This window comes from Lupinus angustifolius, chromosome LG02 (assembly GCF_001865875.1).
Source record: "Lupinus angustifolius cultivar Tanjil chromosome LG02, LupAngTanjil_v1.0, whole genome shotgun sequence".
Taxonomy (NCBI): domain Eukaryota; kingdom Viridiplantae; phylum Streptophyta; class Magnoliopsida; order Fabales; family Fabaceae; genus Lupinus; species Lupinus angustifolius.
Window position 1 is genome coordinate 22,577,751 of NC_032010.1, and position 22,951 is coordinate 22,600,701.

A 22,951-nucleotide genomic window follows, 5' to 3' on the forward strand; every position below is an offset into this window, starting at 1 on the left:
GAGAGAAATTGGTTATGAATTTCCCAACAGTGGTATTAGAGCTCTCAAGTTCATTCGGGGAGCTTAGCCTGTATAGTCTAAGATGGAAGGAGCCGTTAATATCTCATTTGATGGAGATATGTTCAAGTTGACAGCTGACAACTATTCCTATTGGAAGCCCATGATGGATGATCATTTATCTACATGGATATGCATGAGCCTATTTCTTGCAAAGACAAGCCAGAAGATAAGGGTGATAGAGATTGAGAGGTTTCGAATCAAAAAGTTGTTGCAATGATTTAGAAGTATATTGATAGAAGTTTATTTGAGCATGTATTCACATATACAAATACTTATGAGTTGTGGTTGAAACTTGAATCTATGATTCAAAAGAAAACTCCTAGAAATAAAGCATCTATTGCCAGAAGGCTGGTGAAACTCGACTACAAAGATGGTCAGAGCATGATAGAGCACTTGAATTCATTCAAAGGTCTTGTCAATCAATTGACAAAGATAGATATGAAGATAGATGATGAGTTGCAAGCACTTCAGCTACTGAGTTCGTTACCTGAAAGCTGGGATACATTGGTGGTCACGCTCAGCAACTCAGTCCTTGATGGGAAAGTCTCAATGGATACTGTTTCAGATAGTCTATTGAATGAAGAATCCAGAAGGAAAGAACGGAGTACATTCTTCCACTCTGAAGCAAATATTGTAGAGAGACGTGGAAGAAGTGAAACTCATAGGAGGAATGAATCTCGTGGAAAAAACAAAAGCAAATTCAGAGGTCACCCTCAATCTTGCTTGAGGTCAATAACATGCTATTATTGTAGTAAAGAATGACATGAAAGATCTGAATGCAGGTTCTTAAAGAGACACCAGAAAGCTGGAAATGTCCATGAAGATTTAGTTGATCCAAGGAAAAATGGTCATAAGTCTACCACAACCGTCACCGCAGATGATGATGTCCTCCTCATTGGAGAAGACAATTACCTAAATGTTGCATATGGTGATTGTGCTTGGATCGTTGACTCCAGTGCTTCTTTCTATGTAAGTCCATATTAAGGTTTCTTCTCAAACTACAAGAAAGGTGATTATGGTACTGTGAAAATGGGAAACCATGTTACTACGAAAATTGCGAGAATTGGTGATATTGTGCTGCTAATAGACACAGGAGGAAAACTTATACTGAAGGAGGTGAGACATGTCCCAAATATGCGTCTCAACCTTATGTCAACGGATAAGTTGGATGATGTTGGTTTTGTAAGCCAATTTGGTGCTGGAAAGTGGAAACTAGCAAAAGGCAACCTCGTTATTGCTAGAGGCTCAAAGGAAGGATCTTTGTAAATTATGCAATGAGGAATTTGTTATGGAGAAGCAAATGTTGTTATCGACTCCAAAGATCTTTGACATAAGCGATTGGGACACATGAGTGAGAAGGCATATCAGATTCTCGCCAAAGACCACCTTCTAGAATAGATAGACCAATAGGCAGATCCTGCTCACACGGAACTTGACCAGATTAATGAAGAGTCAGATCATGATGAAGTAGTGGTAGACACACAAATGCATCAAGAACCCGAGCTAGTAGAGCATCAGATGCAAGTTGAACTGAGGCGCTACGGTAGAGGCATAATACATTCTTCAAAGTATCCTAAAGAAGATTATATCACATTGACAGATAATGGTGAACCTGGAGACTTCTCAGAAGCTATGCAGACATCCGATAAAGAAGAGTGGATTAAAGCCATGGAAGATGAGATGAACTCTTTACATGAGAATCACACTTATGATCTGGTGGAGTTGCCTAAAGGAAGAAAAACCTTGAAAAACAAATGAGTTTATAGGCTTAAAGTTGAAGAATGAAGCTCAAAACCGAGGTACAAAGCTCGGATTGTAGTGAAAGGATGCAATTAGAAGAAATAAGTTGATTTTGATGAGATATTCTCACCAATGGTGAAGTATTCCTCCATAAGAGTAGCATTGGGTCTAGTAGCTAGCCTAGACTTAGTACTTGAATAACTTGATGTCAAAACATCTTTCTTACATGGAGACATCAATGAAGAAATCTATATGTAGCAACCAGAAGGTTATGAAGAACTAGGCAAGGAACACTTAGTGTGTCATCGGAATAAGAGTTTATATGGTCTGAAACAAGCCCCGAGACAGTGGTACAAGAAGTTTGAATCTTTCATGACCAAATACAGTTTCAAGAAGACATCTGGTTATCATTATGTATTCATTAAAATGTATGAAGATGGAAACTTTATTATCCTCCTCTTATATGTTGATGATATGTTAATCATTGGGTGTGACAAGACTAAGATTGTTGGTTTGAAGAATGCTTTAAGCAAGTCTTTTGTTATGAAAGACTTGGGTCCTGCAAAGCAGATCATTGGAATAAGGATAATCAGAGATCGTTCCAAGAAGTTGTTATGGCTATCACAGGAGAAATATATTGAGAAAGTTATCAAGATATTCAACATGGATAAGGCAAAGCCTGTTAGTGTTCCACTTGCTCGACATTTTAAGTTAAAAACAATACAATGTCCAACTAGTGATGAAGAAAGGAAAGAAATGAGAAGAATGTTTTATTCCTCTATGGTAGGAAGCCTAATGTATGCTATGATTTGTACAAGACCCGATATTGCTCATGCAGTTGGAGTTGTGAGTCGGTTCTTGTCCAATCCCGACAAAGAGCATTGAAATGTAGTAAAGTGGATATTGAGATATCTGACGGGAACTACCAAAAGATGTTTATTCTTTGGTAATGAAGATCCTATGTTAGTTGGATACACATGTGCTGACATGGCTGGAGATGTAGATTCCAGAAAATCCACATCAACTTATCTAATACTTTTGCAGGGGGAGCTGTATCTTAGCAATCCAAGTTACAAAGATGTGTTGCATTATCAACAACTGAAGCAGAATATATTGCAGCATTTGAAGATGACAAGGAGATAAAATATATGAAAAATATCTTGCACGAGTTGGGTCATGTTCAAGATAGATATGTTTTGCACTATGATAACTAAAGTGCAATTCACCTAGCTAAGAATCCTACGTTTCATTCTCGGACAAAGCACATTGATTATCGTTATCATTGGATACGGAATGTTTTGGAGGATGGTGAGTTGCAGCTAGAGAAAATCCATACAGATGATAATTGGGTGAGATTGAGTGTTATCCTCTTTGTAAGAGAGAGTCAAATATTTTATCCTACTTTCTATAGTGAAGATATTTTCTGGACTAGTCCCGTGATTGTTTCCTTCTCACATTCAAGAGGTTTTTCCACGTTAAAATTCTTGGTGTTATTGATCTACTTTTCTCTATTTTCTTTATCCACTTGCCACTTTCGCAAGTGCCCATTTTGCATCACATGGAGGAGGGAAATTGATTATGAATTTCCCAACATGTTATTACTATGAAAATTTTGTAATGAATTATGCTACAACTCTTGCCTTTTATAGTAGAAAAAGAAATTGGAAACTTGGATGCCAAGCTTGAATATCTTGGAGGCCAAACTTTACTAACTTATTCTCCAAGTAGTATATTAGAGGCACATATATCTTAACGTTAACCAATAATATTAGATAATTACTAAGTCTGACAGTTTGGGTAACTTCTTGGTCTAAAAGTGTCCGCATAAATTTGAGAGGAGCGATGAATGACATTCCCAACTTGATTAGATATACCTCACCCCATTTTTGAAGTGTAAATTTTGTTTTGCGTGTCTAAAAGGCTCATGATATACAATGATATAGAAGCAGACCCAAGGTGGGGTTCATTTTGCAATGGTAGACCATTGCTAAAGTATACTTATGCTGAGTGCATTAGCTAGCAGGTGGGATATGTGCCCACAAAGTTTCCATATACATTTATATCATACATATCTAATAATCTTTTCCTTATTTATATAAATAAATTACTCATAAAAGGTTTTAAATGTAAAAAACTAAATCATTTGAAGAGTACTTTAACTCACATAAATAATTAATATAACGATAAAAAATTGTTAAATTTTTATATGTATCGCCCCACAAGTCCACAACTTAGATTTTCTAGTATTTCGGTGTTTATGATGTCCTTTATGCATTCCGAGGTGAGACATATGAAGAGAGGAATGGTATAGAATCAGAAGCCATCATAGTATTGTACTATCCATATATATATATAACCTAACATGGTGCTCAGAGAGACAAAACAATGTTGAACGAACATGCAGAGATGAAGCTAAAACAAATTACTATGTTAATTTACTAACATTAATTTGAAGCTACATAATTTTTGATATTCTTAACATTCCAGATTCTACAACACTAAGTGTTTTCTTAAGCGAAACCTAAGTTCACTAAAGTAACATTTTTTTTGCACCACTTAACCCCATCTTGCTTGGTACACTAGACCACCCTTGTTAACATCTTTTTGCACCACCGTGGAAAAAGATTCAGAACTCCTTCATAGAAAGCTTAAGCGCAGGTCTAATGGTGGATGCTCCACTTGTCCTCCCATTGTGTATGAAAACATCATATTATCCCTGCACTCATTTGAATGGACTCTAAACTTCTCTGATTCTGATTCATCAAAGGAGTTCAAAGGGAAGAGTTGAAGAGTCTCAGTTACCCTATCAACCTCTGGAACTTTATACATCCCAGTCAAGCCTGCACAAATTGATGGAAAATGGTAAGAAAGACTCAAACATCATCAAAATTCAAAAGCTAATTAAGTGATTAAAAATGTTCCATTTAGTGCTTGGTAAACATGCAAAGGAAGAAACTATAAATTTTCGGTAGTAGCAGCATTCCTCATAATTCATAAATCATGTCAAAAGCTAACAACACCGATAGCTTAAGGTGTTATAAGTGAGAGTACATACTACAAATTAGTTTACCAAATTGTTAGTATTATATCAGAAGAATAAAGGCATAGTTATGATATCATGTAATTATATAACTAACTAATTTAAGAGTCTAAGATATTAGATGAAGGGGCATGAATAACTATTATGTATGATAAATCAAGTAGTTGAACAAAAAAAGTAAGATAAATCAAATATAGTACTTACTTTGTGTAGAATCATCTATGGTGTTTTCTTTACTATTATCATACTTATCATCAAAGGAGACTTTATGACGTTTCTGTCTTTCCCTAGCTTTATGGTTCTGAAACCAATAGAAAACATTCTTGCTCTCTATCTTACCATAAAAACTGAGTTGGTCAGAGATCTTTTGAATCTGATCAGTGCTTGGGGTTCGGAGCCCTGACCTGAAGAGTTCAGTCAGAAGTTTTAACTGTTCAGTGGTTGGATTCCAACGCCCACACTTGGTGCCAGTACTGCCAATTTTGCCAAAGAAACTTCCACTTTTATTAGAAAAGCCTGACATGCCCTCTTCCATATTTCACTTATAGATGCCTCTCAATATTTTCTATCTCTGAACTGAAGAAAACTTTAGCTCTGAGTTTATCTGATTGAACTATAAAGATCCCAATCCGTGTGCATATATAATACAATAACTGAATAGTCTAATGCTAAAAAAGTCATTCTTTTCTTTCTTATATGCATTTTATTATTGATCCCTCATATTTTATTTATGTGAATTGTTAATCCCCAACTTTTTTAGGACGATTTATGTCCTCAAAATTTTAATTTACAGTAAGTATTACTCATTTTGTAATTATATTCCAAACCAAAAAGGTTTAAGGCCAAAATCATCAAAAAAAGGTCAAGAGACAAACTTCACCTAAGAAAAAGTTACTAGACAAAAGGGTATTGAAGTATTCTATAAACTTTTTATTGCTTTAGTGGGGAGTACAGTTCAGCCCTACGTGCCCCTATGTTATTTATCTTCGGTCTGCTTTGAATTTAGGGGATGTTAGGTTGAACTATATTGGATTTGAATGGTTTAGTTTAAGGTTGGTGTGTTTTTTATGTTATTAAAGAATGAGAAAGGTAAAGACATGCCCAAAAGCATCCATTGTTCAACGTTTCGGTCCTGGAGCAAAGAGCATATATGTTTCACCACTTGAAGTTAAGCAATATCTTATAAAAATGATCAATCCGTATTTACAATTTTTAATTTCCTCGAGTTCATCTTCTTAGGCACAACACAATGTGTTTTTCAGTAAAGTTTGCACTTACTCCTAAGTTTTATACCGATGCATATTAATTAATAACTATTTTATGTATGTTTGTGTAATTTTTGATGTCCTAAATCTCTTCTGCTTAATGCTTTGACAGCATGCTTATCAGATTGATCCAACTCTATAAAGACATATAAGTTAAGCCAAATTTTGTTTTTAAAAGAAGTTGTTGTCTGCTAAAGTTCATAAAGAATGGTTCCAAGGTTTTATATATTCTAGTATAGGGTAGTGAAAGTCAAAATTACACATTGTTCGATCTTATTGGATGGTTGTGGTTGCAACAAAAAATGACAAAGGCATTGAGTTAGGTTGACTAGGGTTGACATATATATCAAGGATCAACTATTCCACTTTTTATATCTTATTGTTGTCACTTATTTAAAAAAAAACATAAACTAACATTTTTATATTATTTAATGCAATATGATTAGTTTGGGATATAAGAGTGGAAATTTTGGGGACAGATAATCATGATTTCTTCATTTTAAGGCGTGGGACAATAAACTAAGAGGCAACAAAACCTTAAGCTACTAAATAGAGATATTTGGAGGGACAAACTTGGCTTCCCATATGTTAAGTCAGTTTCAATGTCATTGGTAACTGCCCTTTAATTGGATGTTGAAAGTTCATATGAATCTCCTGATTTTTTTTAAGGATAACCTACAAATAATTTTTTGTTCATTGAATGACTCTAATAACTTAGAGTCTAGATCAAAAAACTACAACATACCTGAAAAGCTATAAACTCGCATTGTCCAACAATGTCAAACTATGTGAACATCTTCTTACTAATGGCAATACCACATTAGAAAAGACTACTTTATATGTGCAAGTAACATCTCATATATAAATTTCAGTATTAATCTAGTAGGATTACTTATAACCTGTAAATCCCTAGATTTAAAACACATATGTGAGTTATCTAGAATTACAAATACTGTAATAAGAGAGTTTTGTAGTCAACAAAGGACATAGACCACATTCTTCTGTGCACTTCCCACAATTCCCAAGGATGTTCTACAATTCACGAGTGTCATTTTGTCTCTTTGAAACTTGACACTAGGGGTTTAGTGGTGCCATCTTCAATGCACCTTCCATGCTACTGAGCTGCATCAATATTTTTTAAAGAATAGCCATTAAATTTGCATTAAAATGTATCAAAAGCTACAAGCATTTACCACTTGTCGAGGAGGTAAAAAGTTGATAATTTTCAATTACAAACGTGATACCATAAGAATTTAAAAATTGTGTTTATGCCATTTCAAACAATCCCTCACGTTTTATAAAGTTAAGTCCCCTACTTTCTCAGTCCTTTTTTAGAACCATGGCACTACCAACTGATGAAGGAAGACTGGCTGCACCTATCGAAAACAAAGTTGCTTGTGGGAAAAGATTGGTAGGATTTGTGCAAGTTTAGCGTCCGATGTTAGAATGATCATTCATTACGCTAGATATCGTAACAAACAGCGATCATTCAACAATGCAATTTATTGTATGTCGGTCATTCAACAACGGTCATTCACTACGTCTGATGTTAAGATGCCGGTTTTTTATCTTATGTGGGTTGATAACAACAATGACTTCCAAGTTGATGAGTTAGGGTTCATGCAAGTGGATCTTAATATGTCAGTATATAAAGATGAACTATTTATTTTAGCATCACAAGCTCAACAAGTATTAACTAACAAAATAATCGTCAATAATATTGATGACCAAGAATATGAAGATATTGATGAAGATGATCCTTTTCTTTGGACATATCAGTCGCGTGAGAGCGGACCAATTACGAATGATGACTTATATACAAGAGATGATCACGATGAATGACTTTGGGTAAATCAATATGCTCCTCTAGACAAGGATGACCCTAAAAGACAAAAAACAATCAAAGAAAAGGAAAAATAGATGCAAGTAGTCTTTGTATAATTTTGATTATTTGTAATTTGTATAATATTGTTTCTTTGTAATTTGTGTAATTTTTTTTTGTAATTAGGTATTCTGTCAAAACATAATTGACATGATATACATTGTTTGTATTTTGTATTGTATTGATGTTTAATAAAACAAACTTCTGGTCTGTATTAATGTGTTTGTGTTGTTCAGAATGTATAAATATTTGTGCTGTTGAGAATGTCAGTTCTGCTAATAAATGTATATGCATGTATTAATTTATATAAATCAACAACGAATTGTAGGGGACACCCTCACATGCGCTGTAGTTAAAGGATAAATACAACAACACTTTTTATAGAAAGCGTTGTAGTACATTATTAATACAACAGTGCTATGCATGTGATGTACTGTTGTATTAAGGTGTTGTTTGAGAAAATTTATGAATAATACAACAATGCTTTTCTGTTATTGCACTGTTAAATATAGGAACTTCAATAGCGCAACAACAAGCGCTGTTAATAAGACCTATAAGATGCGTTGTTTATTTAAGACTATATGATAGCGCTTTGTGGACAATGCGTTATTGTATTGATCCACTATATGACAACCTTTGTAGATGAGGAGCTGTTGTATGGTTGCACTATATGACAATGCTTTTTATGTGTTGTGTTGTGGTGTATAATCAATAGAACAACGTTTATGAAGCACTGTTAATGATGACCATATACTACTACGGTCAAACAGAAAGCGCATAAAAGTATTGTTATACATCTAAAATAAGCGATGTTGAATGACAACTCTGACGTAGTGATTATTAAACCTTTCCGGGTAGGGAATCGGGCCAACATACACAAATTATGGATTTACCGTGAGGTGTAGGCTTTTCAGGCCATCCGAGCCTATTTCAAGCCCGAAAAGGACATTTTAATAATTTTAGCAATTTCAGTTTTATTTCTTTTTTGTGTGGATAATTTTGCATTAGGTTTTCCATTATGTATTTAAACACTTTTGGCATTGTGGTTGTGACTTTTTATCTTGTCTTCATAATAAAATTCGAGAGTTTCTCTTTCTCTTGGATTCTAGAGTTCTATCTATCAGGTTTATCACTTGCAAACTTGTGTTTTCATTATAGTTTGGCGCTTGCCAATCATTCGTGCTTCTGACTGCATCACCGACTATCAAACAAATCTAGCAAAAAAGCTGAGATTAAAGCAACTTTCATATATGTTTTGCCTTTGTTCTAAGGTGGTGAGCATTGGTCGGGTTGCGTGAGACTTGTCTCTTACCTAACCCTAAATGTGGGTCAGGTTATTTTTTTGAGTCTGAACTCGACACTAGATTCGAAGGTTATTCTGATCCCAAATATCGATCGAGCCGACTTTGAACCCAACATTGATCCTATCTAGACTCGATTTAGTATAATGCATACACATATTAAATAAAATATTATCAATATTATTTATTATCATATATATATATATATGTACTTTTATATATGAAATGATATATATATAGATATTTTTAATTATTTACATATATGTATATGTGATGACAAAATTAGAAATAAATGAAATTTTGGACCAAAGAGATATCATTACTCTATACATAGTTGAATATTCATATATAAACATGACAAAGTCATTTTTTCCTCTTAACTGACCTTAAATATTGACCAACACTAAATTTTATATTCAATCCTGGCCTAAACCCAATAAAATCTGACCATATTCAGACTCGATTTTGATGAGACGAAACTAGATGAGCAACTAGAACATATCCTTCTCACGCCTAGTTATAACCACTCCTTTTTGGAAGTCTGATACCAATCAATCAACCAAATCACACATCTCCAAAGTGAAATTTTTGGTGAATTTGGTTTGAACACCAAGCAACTCACCATGGTAAGATCAAAGTTAAAATAATCAAAACATATATATTTTTTTACAAGTGAAGGTATATAAGAAGAGAGTATTAAGAGTAACTATAATGATTGTTCTTAATGGAATATTCTTACTCTGTTCTTCAGTGTGCTATTCTTATTTTTTGACTTTCGTTATTAAATAAGAAAAATTCTTGGTTGTTTTTAACTAACAATAAGTGAAGAGAGATAGATATTGTGGGAAAAAATAGATGTTATGAGACTCAATTAAAAATAATGTTGATCATTGTGAAAAAGAATAGATGTTGTTCTTATTTCATGAAAAGTTGTAATAAATTATAAAATAATAAATGAGACTCAAACAAGAATGAAGATATTATTTGTCATCTTGGTTACTCATAATCAACCCAAATACAAAATGTGGTGAAAAGTTGTTTTACAAAGAAGGGAAAAAAAGTTGATTATAGTTAGAGTGGGAACTGGAGGTCTTAGGCTAGAAATAGAATGAGGGCAGGCATAATATCTAGGACACCACCACCTCCTCCGTGTCTTTTTACTTTATTGTCTCTGCCACTTTTGTCGGTGCTTTTCTAAGAACAACTACCTACTATACGGAACCATATTCAAAAAGATCGAATTGTGTCACCATTCCTTCTTAAATTAAAGCATAATAATTGGTGTAGTTTTTGTTTTGTGTTAGATACAAACCTTAGATTGTGGGTGTGCGTTTTGACTTGACAATAAAGAGAGAGTGATAGTGACACATAGGTTTACATATGCAGATAGCATTATCAGCAATAACAAACATTCCTTATGTAGAGTTAGTTAGTGGGAGAAATTGCACTTACCACTACTATGATGTGATTGTTTTTATCATTAGAGAAGTGTATAAAAATAATTTTGTTACAGTATAAGAATGAATTCTTGGATTATTTTTTTCTTTGGATTATGCACTCTTCTAAGTTCAAAAGATACGAACAACGATCATTGCTCAACATTGATTCAAAATCACTATTTGAGAAAAGAGACTACTAGTTACAATTATTTTCTCCATTTAAATAGTTCCTACTTTGTTAACATAAAGAAAACAGTTAAATTTCTACAATTTAAAATATTGTAAGGAGCAACAAAGGAAATGTTTTATTTTCCTTAGTATTATCATTATTTATGCTATTTTCGTTTTTTATGAAGTGTTTGATTATTTTTTAGTATGAGTGTTGTTATATTTGTTTGCGAAGATTACAACGAAGGGAGTATATACTTTTTATCCTGTAAAAATAAAATAAATTCTTATTCTTTAAGCATATTGGTTAGGTCTTGGGGGTGTTTGATATTGTGTGAATCGAAGAACAGAAGAAAGAAGAAGAAGAAGAATTGTATTTCAGCAAAGGCAAGGAACAATCAATTAGTTAGATTATAAACTACACTTATTATATATAGTTGCTTACAACTAACTGCATTACTATATTTGGAAAACAAATTAACTATCACAAAAACTGAATTATGAATTAACATCCCTCCTTAATTCAGTTTCCCTTTGCTGCCACTACTCCTATTTTGATTCTCAACATCTCAAACCTTTCATTCTTCAAAGGTTTAGTTAGGATGTCAGCTAGCTACACTTCACTTTTGTAGAAATCAAGCTTCAATCTCCATTTGCTTACTTGACTTCTTAAGAAATGAAATCTAGTCTCAATGTGTTTACTCCTGCCATGTGAAACTGGATTTTTAGCAAGGTTTATTGTTGATTTGTTATCCACAAACAACACCATACTCTTTTCATTTCTTATCTTCAGTTCTTCAAGTAGAGTTTCAAGCCATAACACCTGACAAGCAGCCATACAAGCAGCAATGTATTCTGCTTCACAAGAAGATAAGGCAACCACATCTTGCTTCTTTGAGCACCAAGAGATTGGAGCATTTCCAAGCAAAAACAAATACCATGTTGTGCTCTTCCTGTCAGCTTTATCTCCACACCAGTCAGCATCACTAAATCCAAACATTTCGTGATTGAGATTGCTGGTTTTGCAGGGAAGTAGTAAACCAAGCTCAACTGTTCCCTTTAGATACCTAAGCAACCTCTTTGCTGCTAGTAGATGAGTCTTCTTAGGTGTTTCCATATGCCTACTGACCACTCCTACACCATATGCCATGTCTGGTATTGTATTGCAGACATATCTCAAGCATCCAATTATTTGTCTATAGAGAGTTTTATCTGCAAGTTGATTCTCTTCTTCAAGAGTTTGTGATATGTTCCCTGATTCAATAAGAGTTGAAGCAGAGTTGCAAATTTGCATATGAAACCTCTCTAGTATATCAGTGGAGTACTCTTTCTGGTGCATGAAGATCTCATCCTTAGTTCTTATGAACTCAATTCCTAGGAAGTAGGCAAGGTTCCTTAGGTCACTCATCTCAAATTCTGCCTTCATGCTCTCTTTAAATGCCTCAATTTCATATATCTTGCTTCCTGTCACCAACAAATCATCAACATACAAGCAGACTATGAGCAAACCATTCAAGCTTAACCCTTTTGTGTACACTCCATACTCAGTTGCGCACTTTACAAACCCAAGATGCAATAGGTATCCATCTATTCTTTTATTCCAAGCTCTTGGAGCTTGCTTGAGCCTATAGAGTGCCTTATGCAACCTATACACATAGTTTTCCTTGCATGCAACTTCAAAATCTGGTGGCTGAGAGACAAACACTTCTTCTTCTAAAGGTCCATTAAGAAAAGTTGACTTGACATCCATCTGTTGGATTGTCCAACCATGATAACTTGCCAAAGCCACTACCAATCTTATAGTTTTCATTCTTGCAACAGGTGCAAAGACTTCATCATAGTCTAAGCCTTGTTTTTGTAAGAATCATTTTGCAACAAGCCTAGCTTTAAACTTTGTTACTTCTCCTTTTGGATTTACTTTTGCCTTGTAAACCCATCTTACTGTAATAGCTTTCTTGTCACTTGGTAATTGAGTGAGTTCCCAAGTATGATTCTTCTCAATGGACTTGAGTTCTTCCTTTATTGCCTCCAACTAATGGTTGTGTTTTATTGCATCATTAAAACTCACAAGTTCCATTTCTGCCAATAATGCCATGTGAACTAGCTCCCCATCTGTAGTGATTTCTGAATCTGGAAAGATCTCATAATCACTCAACCTTGGTGGCGCTTGTCTATTCCTATGAGGTCTTCTCTGATTCTGATCCATAATTGCAGATGGTTGCTCAACAATCACCGATGATTCTTCTACTACTGCTTCATCAAGGTGGATTAGATGTATTTTTTCTGAGTTGTCAATGTTGTTGTCCCAATTCCAGCCTTGTGACTCATCAAACTTCACTTCTCTGCTTAACATGATCATCTGAGTAAATGGATTGAAGATTCTATAGGCTCCAATAGAGTGATAGCCAAGCAATATCAACTTCTCACCCCTATCATCTAGCTTCTTCCTCTGCATCTCAGGTAAATGTTTATAGCAAACAGAACCAAAAATTCTAAGGTGACCAACACTTGGTTTTTGACCTGACCAAGCTTCCTCAGGTGTGACTTCACCAAGTCTCCTTGTAGGACATCTATTCAAAATGTACACTGCTGTTGAAACAGATTCTCCCCAAAACTTCTTAGGCATTCTCTTGGTTCTTAGCATGCTCCTGGCCATATTGAGGATGGATCTGTTTTTCCTTTCTGTAGTGCCATTGTGATGTGGAGTGTAAGGTGCAATCACCTCATGAATCAAACCTTCTTTAGCACAGAATGCCTTCCAATCACTTGACATATATTCTCCTCCACCATTAGTTCTCAAAGCCTTCATTTTAAGACTGCTCTGTCTCTCAACTTGAGCTTTGAAGCCAAGAAAGGTGTTAAAGACATCACTCTTCCTTTTGATCAAGTACACCCAAGTCTTCCTTGTGATCAAGTACACCCAAGTCTTCCTTGTGGGATCATCTATGAAAGTCACAAAGTACCTGCTGCCTCCTATTGAGTTCTCCTCAAAGGGTCCACACACATCTGAGAATACCAACTCAAGTGGTCTTGCTGATTTTGTTGGAACATAGGTAGAGAATGAGTTACTTGCCTGCTTGCTTGCAAGGCAATCATCACACAACTCACTAGGAGTTCTAATTGATGGTAGACCTGTTACAGCTCCAATTTTACAAAAGTTAATGGTACATGGAGTGGTACAAAAAGTGGGATAGCAGATGTGATTCCTTACCTGCAACTGTAAGCTATTATTAACGGGAATACACATCTATTGTCTCATATAGGTGTCACTCTGTATGTAAGTGTTTTTATTGATTGAAAAAATATATTTAAATTAAAAATTGAACAATTTAAGTATTTTTTTTACTAATCACGAATAGTGAGACATTGAATCGTACCTTTCAAAAGATGTCCACCCATCATTAACAAGCTTATCAAAAGCTGATGGTGGCAATTTTGAAAGGGAACCTACAGCATCTTATATAGATCTCCCTATTCTGTTGTCTGGATCAATATACCCTTTCTGATATGAACAATGATGATAATAGTAATAATAGTAGTGATAATGAAGTTAGTCTGAAAGTAAACATGGCAAGAATGATTAGAAAAGGCAATGCCAGCATACCACTACATCATCAATATATTTGTAGATATCATCAATCAAGGCTAGTAGATGTTGCATTCATACTTCCATTCCTTCTAAATCAGAGGGGATTTTGTCAACAACAGGTGCCTTCACAGTTTCAACTGTCTCACCAGAATTTAACACAATCAATGTCAAATCATTAAATTCGACATTTGCACCATGGTTAAGAAACAAAACTTGTAGACTTCAAAATCATTAAACGGTCCTACCCAGAAAAAATATTGTTCTTCATATTGTAGTACTTCTTTTGATTGAAATATTGTTACACCTAATCAGAATTCATGGGTGCATTCTTTACCTTAAAAAATCACAAATATCATAGAATTACAATTTTGAAATATGTTTAGTATTACTAAACATATAGATTATGATTTCATTTTTTAAGAACATGAAATGGCCATCTTATTATTCAAAACTCAATATTATTTGGACATGGGTGTATTTATGCATGAATGTAGTTTACATTTTCTCTCATCAAGTCTGTATCCTCTTCTTAAAAAACAATCAGTATCAAAGTAGGGCAAGTTATTCAAATAAACAATTCTAAGCCTAATTTTCTGATTTGTTCAGAGTTTTAAACTACTCAGATGTGTAATAGTCACATCTAAGTATAACTAAGTGAATATTAGAAAAATCAGGGTAAATTGTAAAGCATAATATTGTTAAATTTATTTTAAATTAGTCACAATATTAATCGGAGGTGATTATAATAAGGAAAGATAAATAATAATGTTAATGAAAACAAGCAACTAAGTTCGATTGAAATAAGCTGAGATATGACACAGGTTTAAAATATATCAACAATAAGATATGTTGATGGAGGATCTATCAATAACATAATAACAAAATAATTTGAAATATTGGCATTTCGAGGCCTATTCTCAATCTGATTCAAGCCATTCAAAGGCCCAATTAGACTCGCTTCAATACCGCATTGCCATTTTATAGATAGAGATAAAATATATGTATAAATGATGTATGAGTTTTATACGCTATTAATATATTATTTAGCATTTATATTTTATCATTATTGAGTATTCAAAGAGTAATACAAATAAATAATAATAATATATTTATTATGTAAAAATCTTTATACCAAAAGTATATAGGTAAATTATACTCTTATCCGTCACACTTTGACTAATTAATCAAGTTTGTCGTTATTGATGTAGAACAAAATGTTCAACCGCAGCTATGATCATTACCCCACTCAACCTCCCTGAATTTCTGAAACAAATGATAATAAAGTCCCAAAAGAGAATTTTTTCACAATACTTATTTTAAAATATAAAAAAAACACATCAACTCAAAATTTATTTTCTAAAATCCGTTCCTCGTCCTTATAGTTTGAAAGTCACTATATTTGGATACCAACTTCTCAACTTTGGCATATGCTACAGGTGAGGATAAACTGAAAATGAAAGATGCATGTGGTTGAATAGGATCACTTGTCCTAAAATGAGTGTGTCCCTATATTTATAGCCAATAAAATTGCTCTAAGTAATACAAATATAGTATTTTATATTTTTTGAATTTTTCTTTTTAATGAAGTGTCATTTTTTCATAGTCATATGCCTCGAGTCCTATTTTTGATTTGGCAAATTACACGATCACAGCCATACATCACACGTGATCTAGATCCTTCTTCCAACATAAATGTTGAGGAAAACTGGCCCATGACGTGACACATGCAAAGCCTGATAATATTTAAATTAATATTCATTCATATTGCATTCCAAACTTTACATTAAGTACATAATAATACACATGACTTTGAAAACAAAGGATAATGATGAAATGAAATCCACAAACATGCTGGCCTTGATTTTGATGTTCTTCCAATCATGGATTGATGATGAATCGTTTGATTCAATCACTTGGACTTGAAGGGAATGGCTCTGATCACGACTTGGTGGTAGAGAGCTGCAAGAGCTGCTCCAATAAACGGTCCTACCCAGAAGATCCACTGTAAAAAAGTTGGGTCAATCAATTCGCATTACATTTATCACAAGGTTGTGGTTCATTCTAGATTCCATATAATTTCTAAAATTTAACAACATAACATTTTATAATTTAAAATCTATACATTGGCACAAAAAAACAAAATTGCACTATTAATACATCATTTATTATTGATTTATTTTAATGTGACAGTCCATACTAAATAACATACGAATAGTAGATGATTTGTTACTAGTGCAAACGTTTACACCGTTAATAAATAAAGTCCAACATTTTAAAACAAAGTTTAAGGTGAGGATCCTGACTACCTAACAAAGATGGATCACACACCCAAAAACGTAAGTAAATATTCTTCATATTACCCAAAAAAAAATTAAAATTATGATAGTGAAATATTCAATTTATGCCGTGGACTTCATCTTGTGAGATAGAGATAAAAATTTAGTCCTTGTGGTTGTTTTAGTAGAAGCAATTATTTTTTGCTCGAACTTACGTGATCATCCCAGCCAAGGTCTTTGTTGAAGATGATAGCAGCACCGAGACTACGAGCAGGGTTGATACCGGTTCCAGTGATGGGGATGGTGGCCAAGTGCACCAAGAATACAGCGAACCCAATAGGCAAGGGTGCCAAAATCTACACATGCAATAATCCACAATTAGTTCAATCAACTTTATTTTAATTACTCCAAAATTTACCCTTAAATAACAACTTGAGAAGAAGATAGTGAGAAACTTACAGGGACGTGAGAGTCTCTGGCGTTACGTTTGGCATCGGTGGCTGAGAAAACGGTATAAACAAGGACAAAGGTGCCAACAATCTCAGCACCAAGTCCGTCACCTTTGGTGTACCCAGGGGCAACAAAGTTAGCACCACCGTTATATTGGGTATACCTATGTTTTCCCTCGAAACCCTTCACCACACCAGCGCCAACAATAGCACCCAGCACCTGCATCACTATGTAGAACACCGCTCTCGTCAAGGACAATTTTCTTGCCAAGAACAATCCAAACGTCACCGCCGGGTTTATATGACCCCCTGCATACACCAAGCATAATACCAACTTGTTAGATTAATTCTAATTAATGGTTCATATTCTTGAAAGTTACTAATTTGAATAAAAGTAACTAATGTGATGATGGTTGACAACTCGATCTAATAGGTGAGGTGTTGTTAACTCTCCCCCTTTCACCTCGTGTTGTCGACTGATGTAAAGTCTTATATCTCACGATAACTAAAATGTCAAATATTCGATTACAACAACTATACTTGTTAGAAGAACAGTCATGCATCTAAAATGATTAGTTCTTTATCTATAAAAGTAAATAGTACACTTGACAATATAAAAAACAAAATTACAAACTTACAGTTAACCTAGCTAACGGACACATAGTTACATAATTTTCTCATTTATCTTAGGTCTATACCGAATTCGGCTTATCATGTACCGAGTTAGGTAAGTCTTTTTAATAATAAGAGGTGTATATACCTGAGATGCCAGCGGTGCAGTAAACGAGGGCGAAGATCATGCCACCAAAAGCCCAAGCAATTCCTTGAATACCAACAGATTGACACTTAGTTGGGGACCTTTGAACGCCAAAGACAGTTAAGATGGTGATGTAGAGGAAGAGAAAAGTGGCAACGAACTCAGCTATACCAGCTCTATAAAAGGACCAGGATGTGAGTTCAGATGGCTCAAAGAGTGGTGCAGGTGGTGGTTCCTGGTAGTCTTTGGGTTCGTCTTGGCTCTGAGCCGCTATCCCTAGAGGTTGCCTCTCAGGGAACTTGTTGGCTCCTAAGGACACATCTTGTTCCTTTCCCTCCATCTATTGTATAATCTTCTTCTTCTCTATTGTGATAGTGTTGTGGATGTGGGGTGAAAGGCTATGCTGGAGATTTATAATCGAATTCTGTTTGAGTTCATTGAAGTAAGGACGAGGGGTGCTGGGTCCTACTATGTGTTTTTTGCACTTATTTTTTTATGAAAAAAGTGTAATTTCATTATAATCAAAAGGAAGGATAAATATGTCATTGGAAATTGTATTTCCCTTTGTTTTTTGAAGTATTTGTCTCTAGTGATTCTTCTTCATTCATTACCGGATAATTCATATTTTTACTTTTTTTATAAATTAATAATTTTGAGAAACTGCTCCTTTCATATTCTAAATAGAGAATCCAATATTAGATAGGAATTCGATAATTCCTCTACTTAATTTATTTTTTTATTTTTCTTGATAGGAACAATAAAATTATGGAGGACGCCCAACCTTGCATTGTTTCACCGATAACAAGAGGACAGTTCTGGAATACAGAACAAACTTTTTTTCTTAATTTTTAAATTTTATGAAAAAATGTTATATATTTTGCTGTGTAAAATATATCTATACCAATCTATAATGGTAAAACATAATATAAGAACCACCTAAAGATGCTTTGTCCTTGTTATTCACAATTGTTAAAAAGATGTCATCATAGTTTCTAACCTACGATGACATTTTCCAGAAGTTATGAGGAGGTAACTTCGGGAGGAAAACAAATAAAAGGATAATATTGCAGTTTTCATATAAAATATTATCTTTAATTAAATATCCGTTTTATATGTTACTTATATATGCCTTTTAGCAGGACACTTTGGATGTGAATATGATATTTTATATCTTTCATTTTCTTAGAGAATATGTATAAAAATTAAGTATATAATACCAAAAATTAAAAAAGCAGGTCATCATGCACAAAGTATTTATCAACAAGCTAATATACATAAAATGAAGTATACACTATATTCTAAAAAACACTTACTAAAATATACTATATATAACTAATTATACAATACACATATATATGAGTACCAATATAAAAAAATATCACACATTGAGTTATTGTGAAAGGTGAAGTAACAAAATCAACTCTTACTATATTCTCTTAGTTTTGGCCATTAACTATTAGTTAATGTTGAATATGTTAAAAAACTATTGGCTAATGATGAGTATATTAAAATATATTGCTTTCATGATGAGAGGGTTTTGAATCACATACATTATTTTATAATTTATTACAATTCTTTATGAAATAAGACTAACATATTTTCCTAAAATGACAAAATTATTATTTGGATCTCACAATATCTACATATTCCGCATAACATCTATCTCTCCTCACTTTCTCTTGTCAACATGAACTCGGAATTGTTCTATAAATAGCAAAAGTCATTAAATAAGAGTGACACAATAAAAAGCATAATAACAATGTTCGTATTTTATTAAAAACAACCTTAAGAATAATCATTATGGTTGCTCTAAGACCCCTAAGTTTCATGAACATATATCACTAGTTAAGACTATTACATTTGCATGTATCCGTAGTTATGGTTTCTACTAATACTCCGTCAAAAAAAGAACTGCCATTTTCAAATCAATCGATGGGTTAAGAATATTTAATTCAATAGTTTTTGATATTGTATTGTAATTGGCACCGTTAAAATGAAGGTAGGGTTTTCATGGTATGCAAATATCCTTAGACTAGCTAACCCCAAAAAATGGTCTATTGGCTAAAAGTTAAACTGTGTAAATCAACGATTAGATGAATAACGTTTATGGATTGCAAGGGGCTGGTTGAGTTTAGGTAGTGTATTAGTCGAACCCACCATGTTGCTTCATTTTTGGACCCAGACCCATCCTAGATATCTGCTGAAACCTACTGGGTTTGCTCCTCACAGCTCCTTGGGTACCCATCGGATCTGCGAGTACCCACAAATTATAAAACATTAAAAACAATTTCCAATAACTTATGTAATTTTGTATTTGCCTACTATAATCTTATATTTTATTCAGGTAATCAACAAGAGAAAAAATATAAAAAATAATTTAAAGTTTTAAACACATTTTAAATTAACTATTTCAACATTATGACGGAAAATTGATTTAATAAGAATTGTTCAATCAATATAATATTATATTACACATATCAATTAACAACATCAGTACTTAACAATGTAACATACTGTTTAACAACATATCAATTATATTTACGAATTAACAATATAACATTATTAATTACCAATATATATATACCCACATATTTCACATCTTAGGATTAGCCATTAATTTTAGGGAAATCAGATTGTATAGATCTACTAACTAATTCAAACCATTGGATTCCCTAGAATTAATGGCTAAGATGTGGATTAAGTTGTTTAAATTTACTCTTTGAGTAAGTGGATCTCCTCTTATATATATATATATATATATATATATATATATATATATATATATAAATAGTGGGTCCGAGTACTCGTAGGTCTGAGTACCTCATTATCCGGACCCAGACACATCCAATAACGGGTCTTAAAATCTCGGATTTCATTACCCATGAGTCCAAAAACATGGACCCAATTGCTGATATTTTTAGCGGGTACACAGACATCCGGATACCCATTGACATCCCTAATAACGTTCTTAATTATGCCCGTTATTATATTTACAAACATTTGTTTACTTTCATTTTGTGGAATCATATGTAAAACATGGTCCACACATAGCTGTCAGCAATTAACTAATGTTGATTATCAATTAGAATAACGTATCTTCCTTATTATTCAACTAAGCATAATGAACCTTTTATATATTATTTTTCTATATACGGGATATATAAGACAATGATTAAGTCTAATTAAACCTTCTCTCTCTCTATATATATATATATAATAGCAGCTTTCTCAGGGAAGACGTAGAGATAGAAAAGTTATTAGAGAAAAATAAACGGAAATAAATAGAATATTCAAGGAGCTTAATCATATTTATCGTGTTACCTAACATGCATTAGTTTAATGCATTGATGCGTCTCAATGACTTGTCTAGATAACATTAATAAAAACTATAGGTTGTTAATCATTTTGATTTTTTTTGTTTTGTGCGAATCATAAGTTTTGGAATATTTTTCGATCTTTCTGGTCATTCAACTCTGGCAGATGTCACAGGTTAGAGATGCATAACTCCAGGGTGGCATGGACCTCATTCTTCATTCTATATTTGTTTTCTAGCTTTAAATTAAGAAACACCGATAGAGTAGATAGGTAGCTCGTGAAACCTTTCTCCAACACTACTATTATTATTCGAACATTTTAAATTTTATCTTATAATAAAGCAACTTATTTTTATTATTTATCTTATTATTGTACATCTTAAATTTTTTATAAAAAACAAATAACAACTACAAATTACAAGTTAGTCATAAAAAATTACTTGATGCTTCCCTTCGATGGAGGGGACTTCAATTCCACTCAGATTGTTATCAGACTACTTCACTGACCCCTAAAAATAATTATGGTTTTATTTATACAAATTTTGAGACATTTAATGTGGATGTAAAAGAAAAAGAAAAAAATGCAAAGATATAAGCTAAAAACTTGGATATGGCTACAACCTTTTATTCAAAATAAATTTTAGCTATGTCATGTGATTCTATCGGTTGGTCCACACATAGTGGACCAGCCATGCGTGGTGCAGTATAATTGTATAGAGATAAAAAATTAATGATGCCTAAAATAGGTCCAAGATCCATATCCATCTATCTATGCTTAGTAAGGTCTAAGTTTGGGTTTGTGAGTAGATTACAAGGAAACTCTTTTCAAGGATATCTAAGAATTGTACCCTAGACCCTCTTATACATAGGTTTGCCAATACTGACTTAATGATATGAAAGGGTATACTTCAATCATAATATTATTGGACATTTCTTCAGCACAAGGTAAACTCGTCTCACCCAATATAAATGGAGGAGGAAGTTTACACACACAGCAAAAATATCTCTGATGCATCATCTATCTTCCTTGTCTAACTTTTTCTAAATGTTAGATTCAAGTGAATCTAGTCATATCAAAGTAGACTCTAATCTAACTGAACCTAGAGACCTATTATCACCTCCTCCCTCCACCAAACTAAATAACATCAATTTGGGATAAGTTTATTTTAAGGTCTACCATATTCACATAAGCTTTTCTTTTAGGGCTTAGACCACTAATGTAGCACAAAATGTATTCTTCTGTCCAATCAACTATATCATTCAACCATTAATCCAAAGGATATTTCACTTAACAATATCATTTTTTTTGGAATTAAATATTTGATATTGGACCTAATACAATGAATGAAAATTTAGTAGGTTTTACACTACTAAATTAATGTCTCATTGGTGCACAAAATGGATTTGATTAGAGTTGTGTGAATAAAACTACAACGTAGGTGATTGTTTCTCTCATCTATACCAAAGATTTGCAGACAGTTAATATACCATTCATATTTTATCTGTATTACTTTTTTTAAAGATTCAATAATAATTGAAAACAAATATCAAATGATACAATAACAATATAAAAACTCTTAGTATATATATATATATATATATATATATATATATATATATATATATATATATATATATATATATATATATATATATATATATATATATATA

The 22,951-nt window shown here is 33.2% G+C and overlaps 3 protein-coding genes and 1 long non-coding RNA gene across 7 annotated transcripts in view; 2 read left to right on the forward strand and 2 right to left on the reverse strand.

The window, feature by feature from the left end:
- On the forward strand, positions 1–16,373 carry LOC109340311. Its single transcript, XR_002106773.1, has 4 exons — positions 1–11; positions 227–232; positions 13,747–13,752; positions 16,088–16,373. It is a non-coding gene; the product is annotated as an uncharacterized LOC109340311 (long non-coding RNA).
- Positions 4,156–5,468, reverse strand: LOC109340297 (WUSCHEL-related homeobox 7-like). Its single transcript, XM_019577954.1, has 2 exons — positions 5,045–5,468; positions 4,156–4,640 (listed from the first exon to the last, which is right to left on the reverse strand). Exons 1-2 carry the CDS (start codon positions 5,373–5,375, stop codon positions 4,438–4,440), a joined length of 534 nt encoding a protein of 177 aa, XP_019433499.1. The 5' UTR covers positions 5,376–5,468; the 3' UTR covers positions 4,156–4,437.
- Positions 16,232–22,951, reverse strand: part of LOC109340275 (probable aquaporin PIP-type 7a) — an 11,398-nt gene continuing 4,678 nt past the window's right edge. For 2 of the 4 annotated variants that reach the window (XM_019577934.1, XM_019577944.1), the window contains exons 2-5: positions 17,970–18,329; positions 17,220–17,518; positions 16,976–17,116; positions 16,232–16,486 (exon numbers count right to left, since the gene is read on the reverse strand). In XM_019577934.1, the coding sequence (XP_019433479.1) occupies positions 16,394–16,486; positions 16,976–17,116; positions 17,220–17,518; positions 17,970–18,306 (870 nt within the window). In that variant the 5' untranslated portion in view covers positions 18,307–18,329 and the 3' untranslated portion in view covers positions 16,232–16,393. Of the gene's footprint in view, positions 16,487–16,975; positions 17,117–17,219; positions 17,519–17,969; positions 18,340–22,951 lie in introns of those variants that run through there. The other 2 variants (XM_019577927.1, XM_019577941.1) reach the window with 2 other exon arrangements.
- Positions 18,324–22,951, forward strand: part of LOC109340253 (auxin transporter-like protein 1) — a 28,162-nt gene continuing 23,534 nt past the window's right edge. Inside the window, exon 1 of the mRNA XM_019577895.1 lies at positions 18,324–18,334. The gene's annotated coding sequence lies outside the window, so the exon portion shown is untranslated. The remainder of the gene's footprint in view (positions 18,335–22,951) is intronic.

Bases quoted from the DNA above. Each gene is read 5' to 3' on its own strand.
- LOC109340297 (XM_019577954.1), bottom strand. From the start codon at position 5,375: ATGGAAGAGGGCATGTCAGGCTTTTCTAATAAAAGTGGAAGTTTCTTT. The intron at 4,641-5,044 runs GTAAGTACTATA...CAATTTGTGCAG, and splicing joins CATAGATGATTCTACACAAA to GCTTGACTGGGATGTATAAA.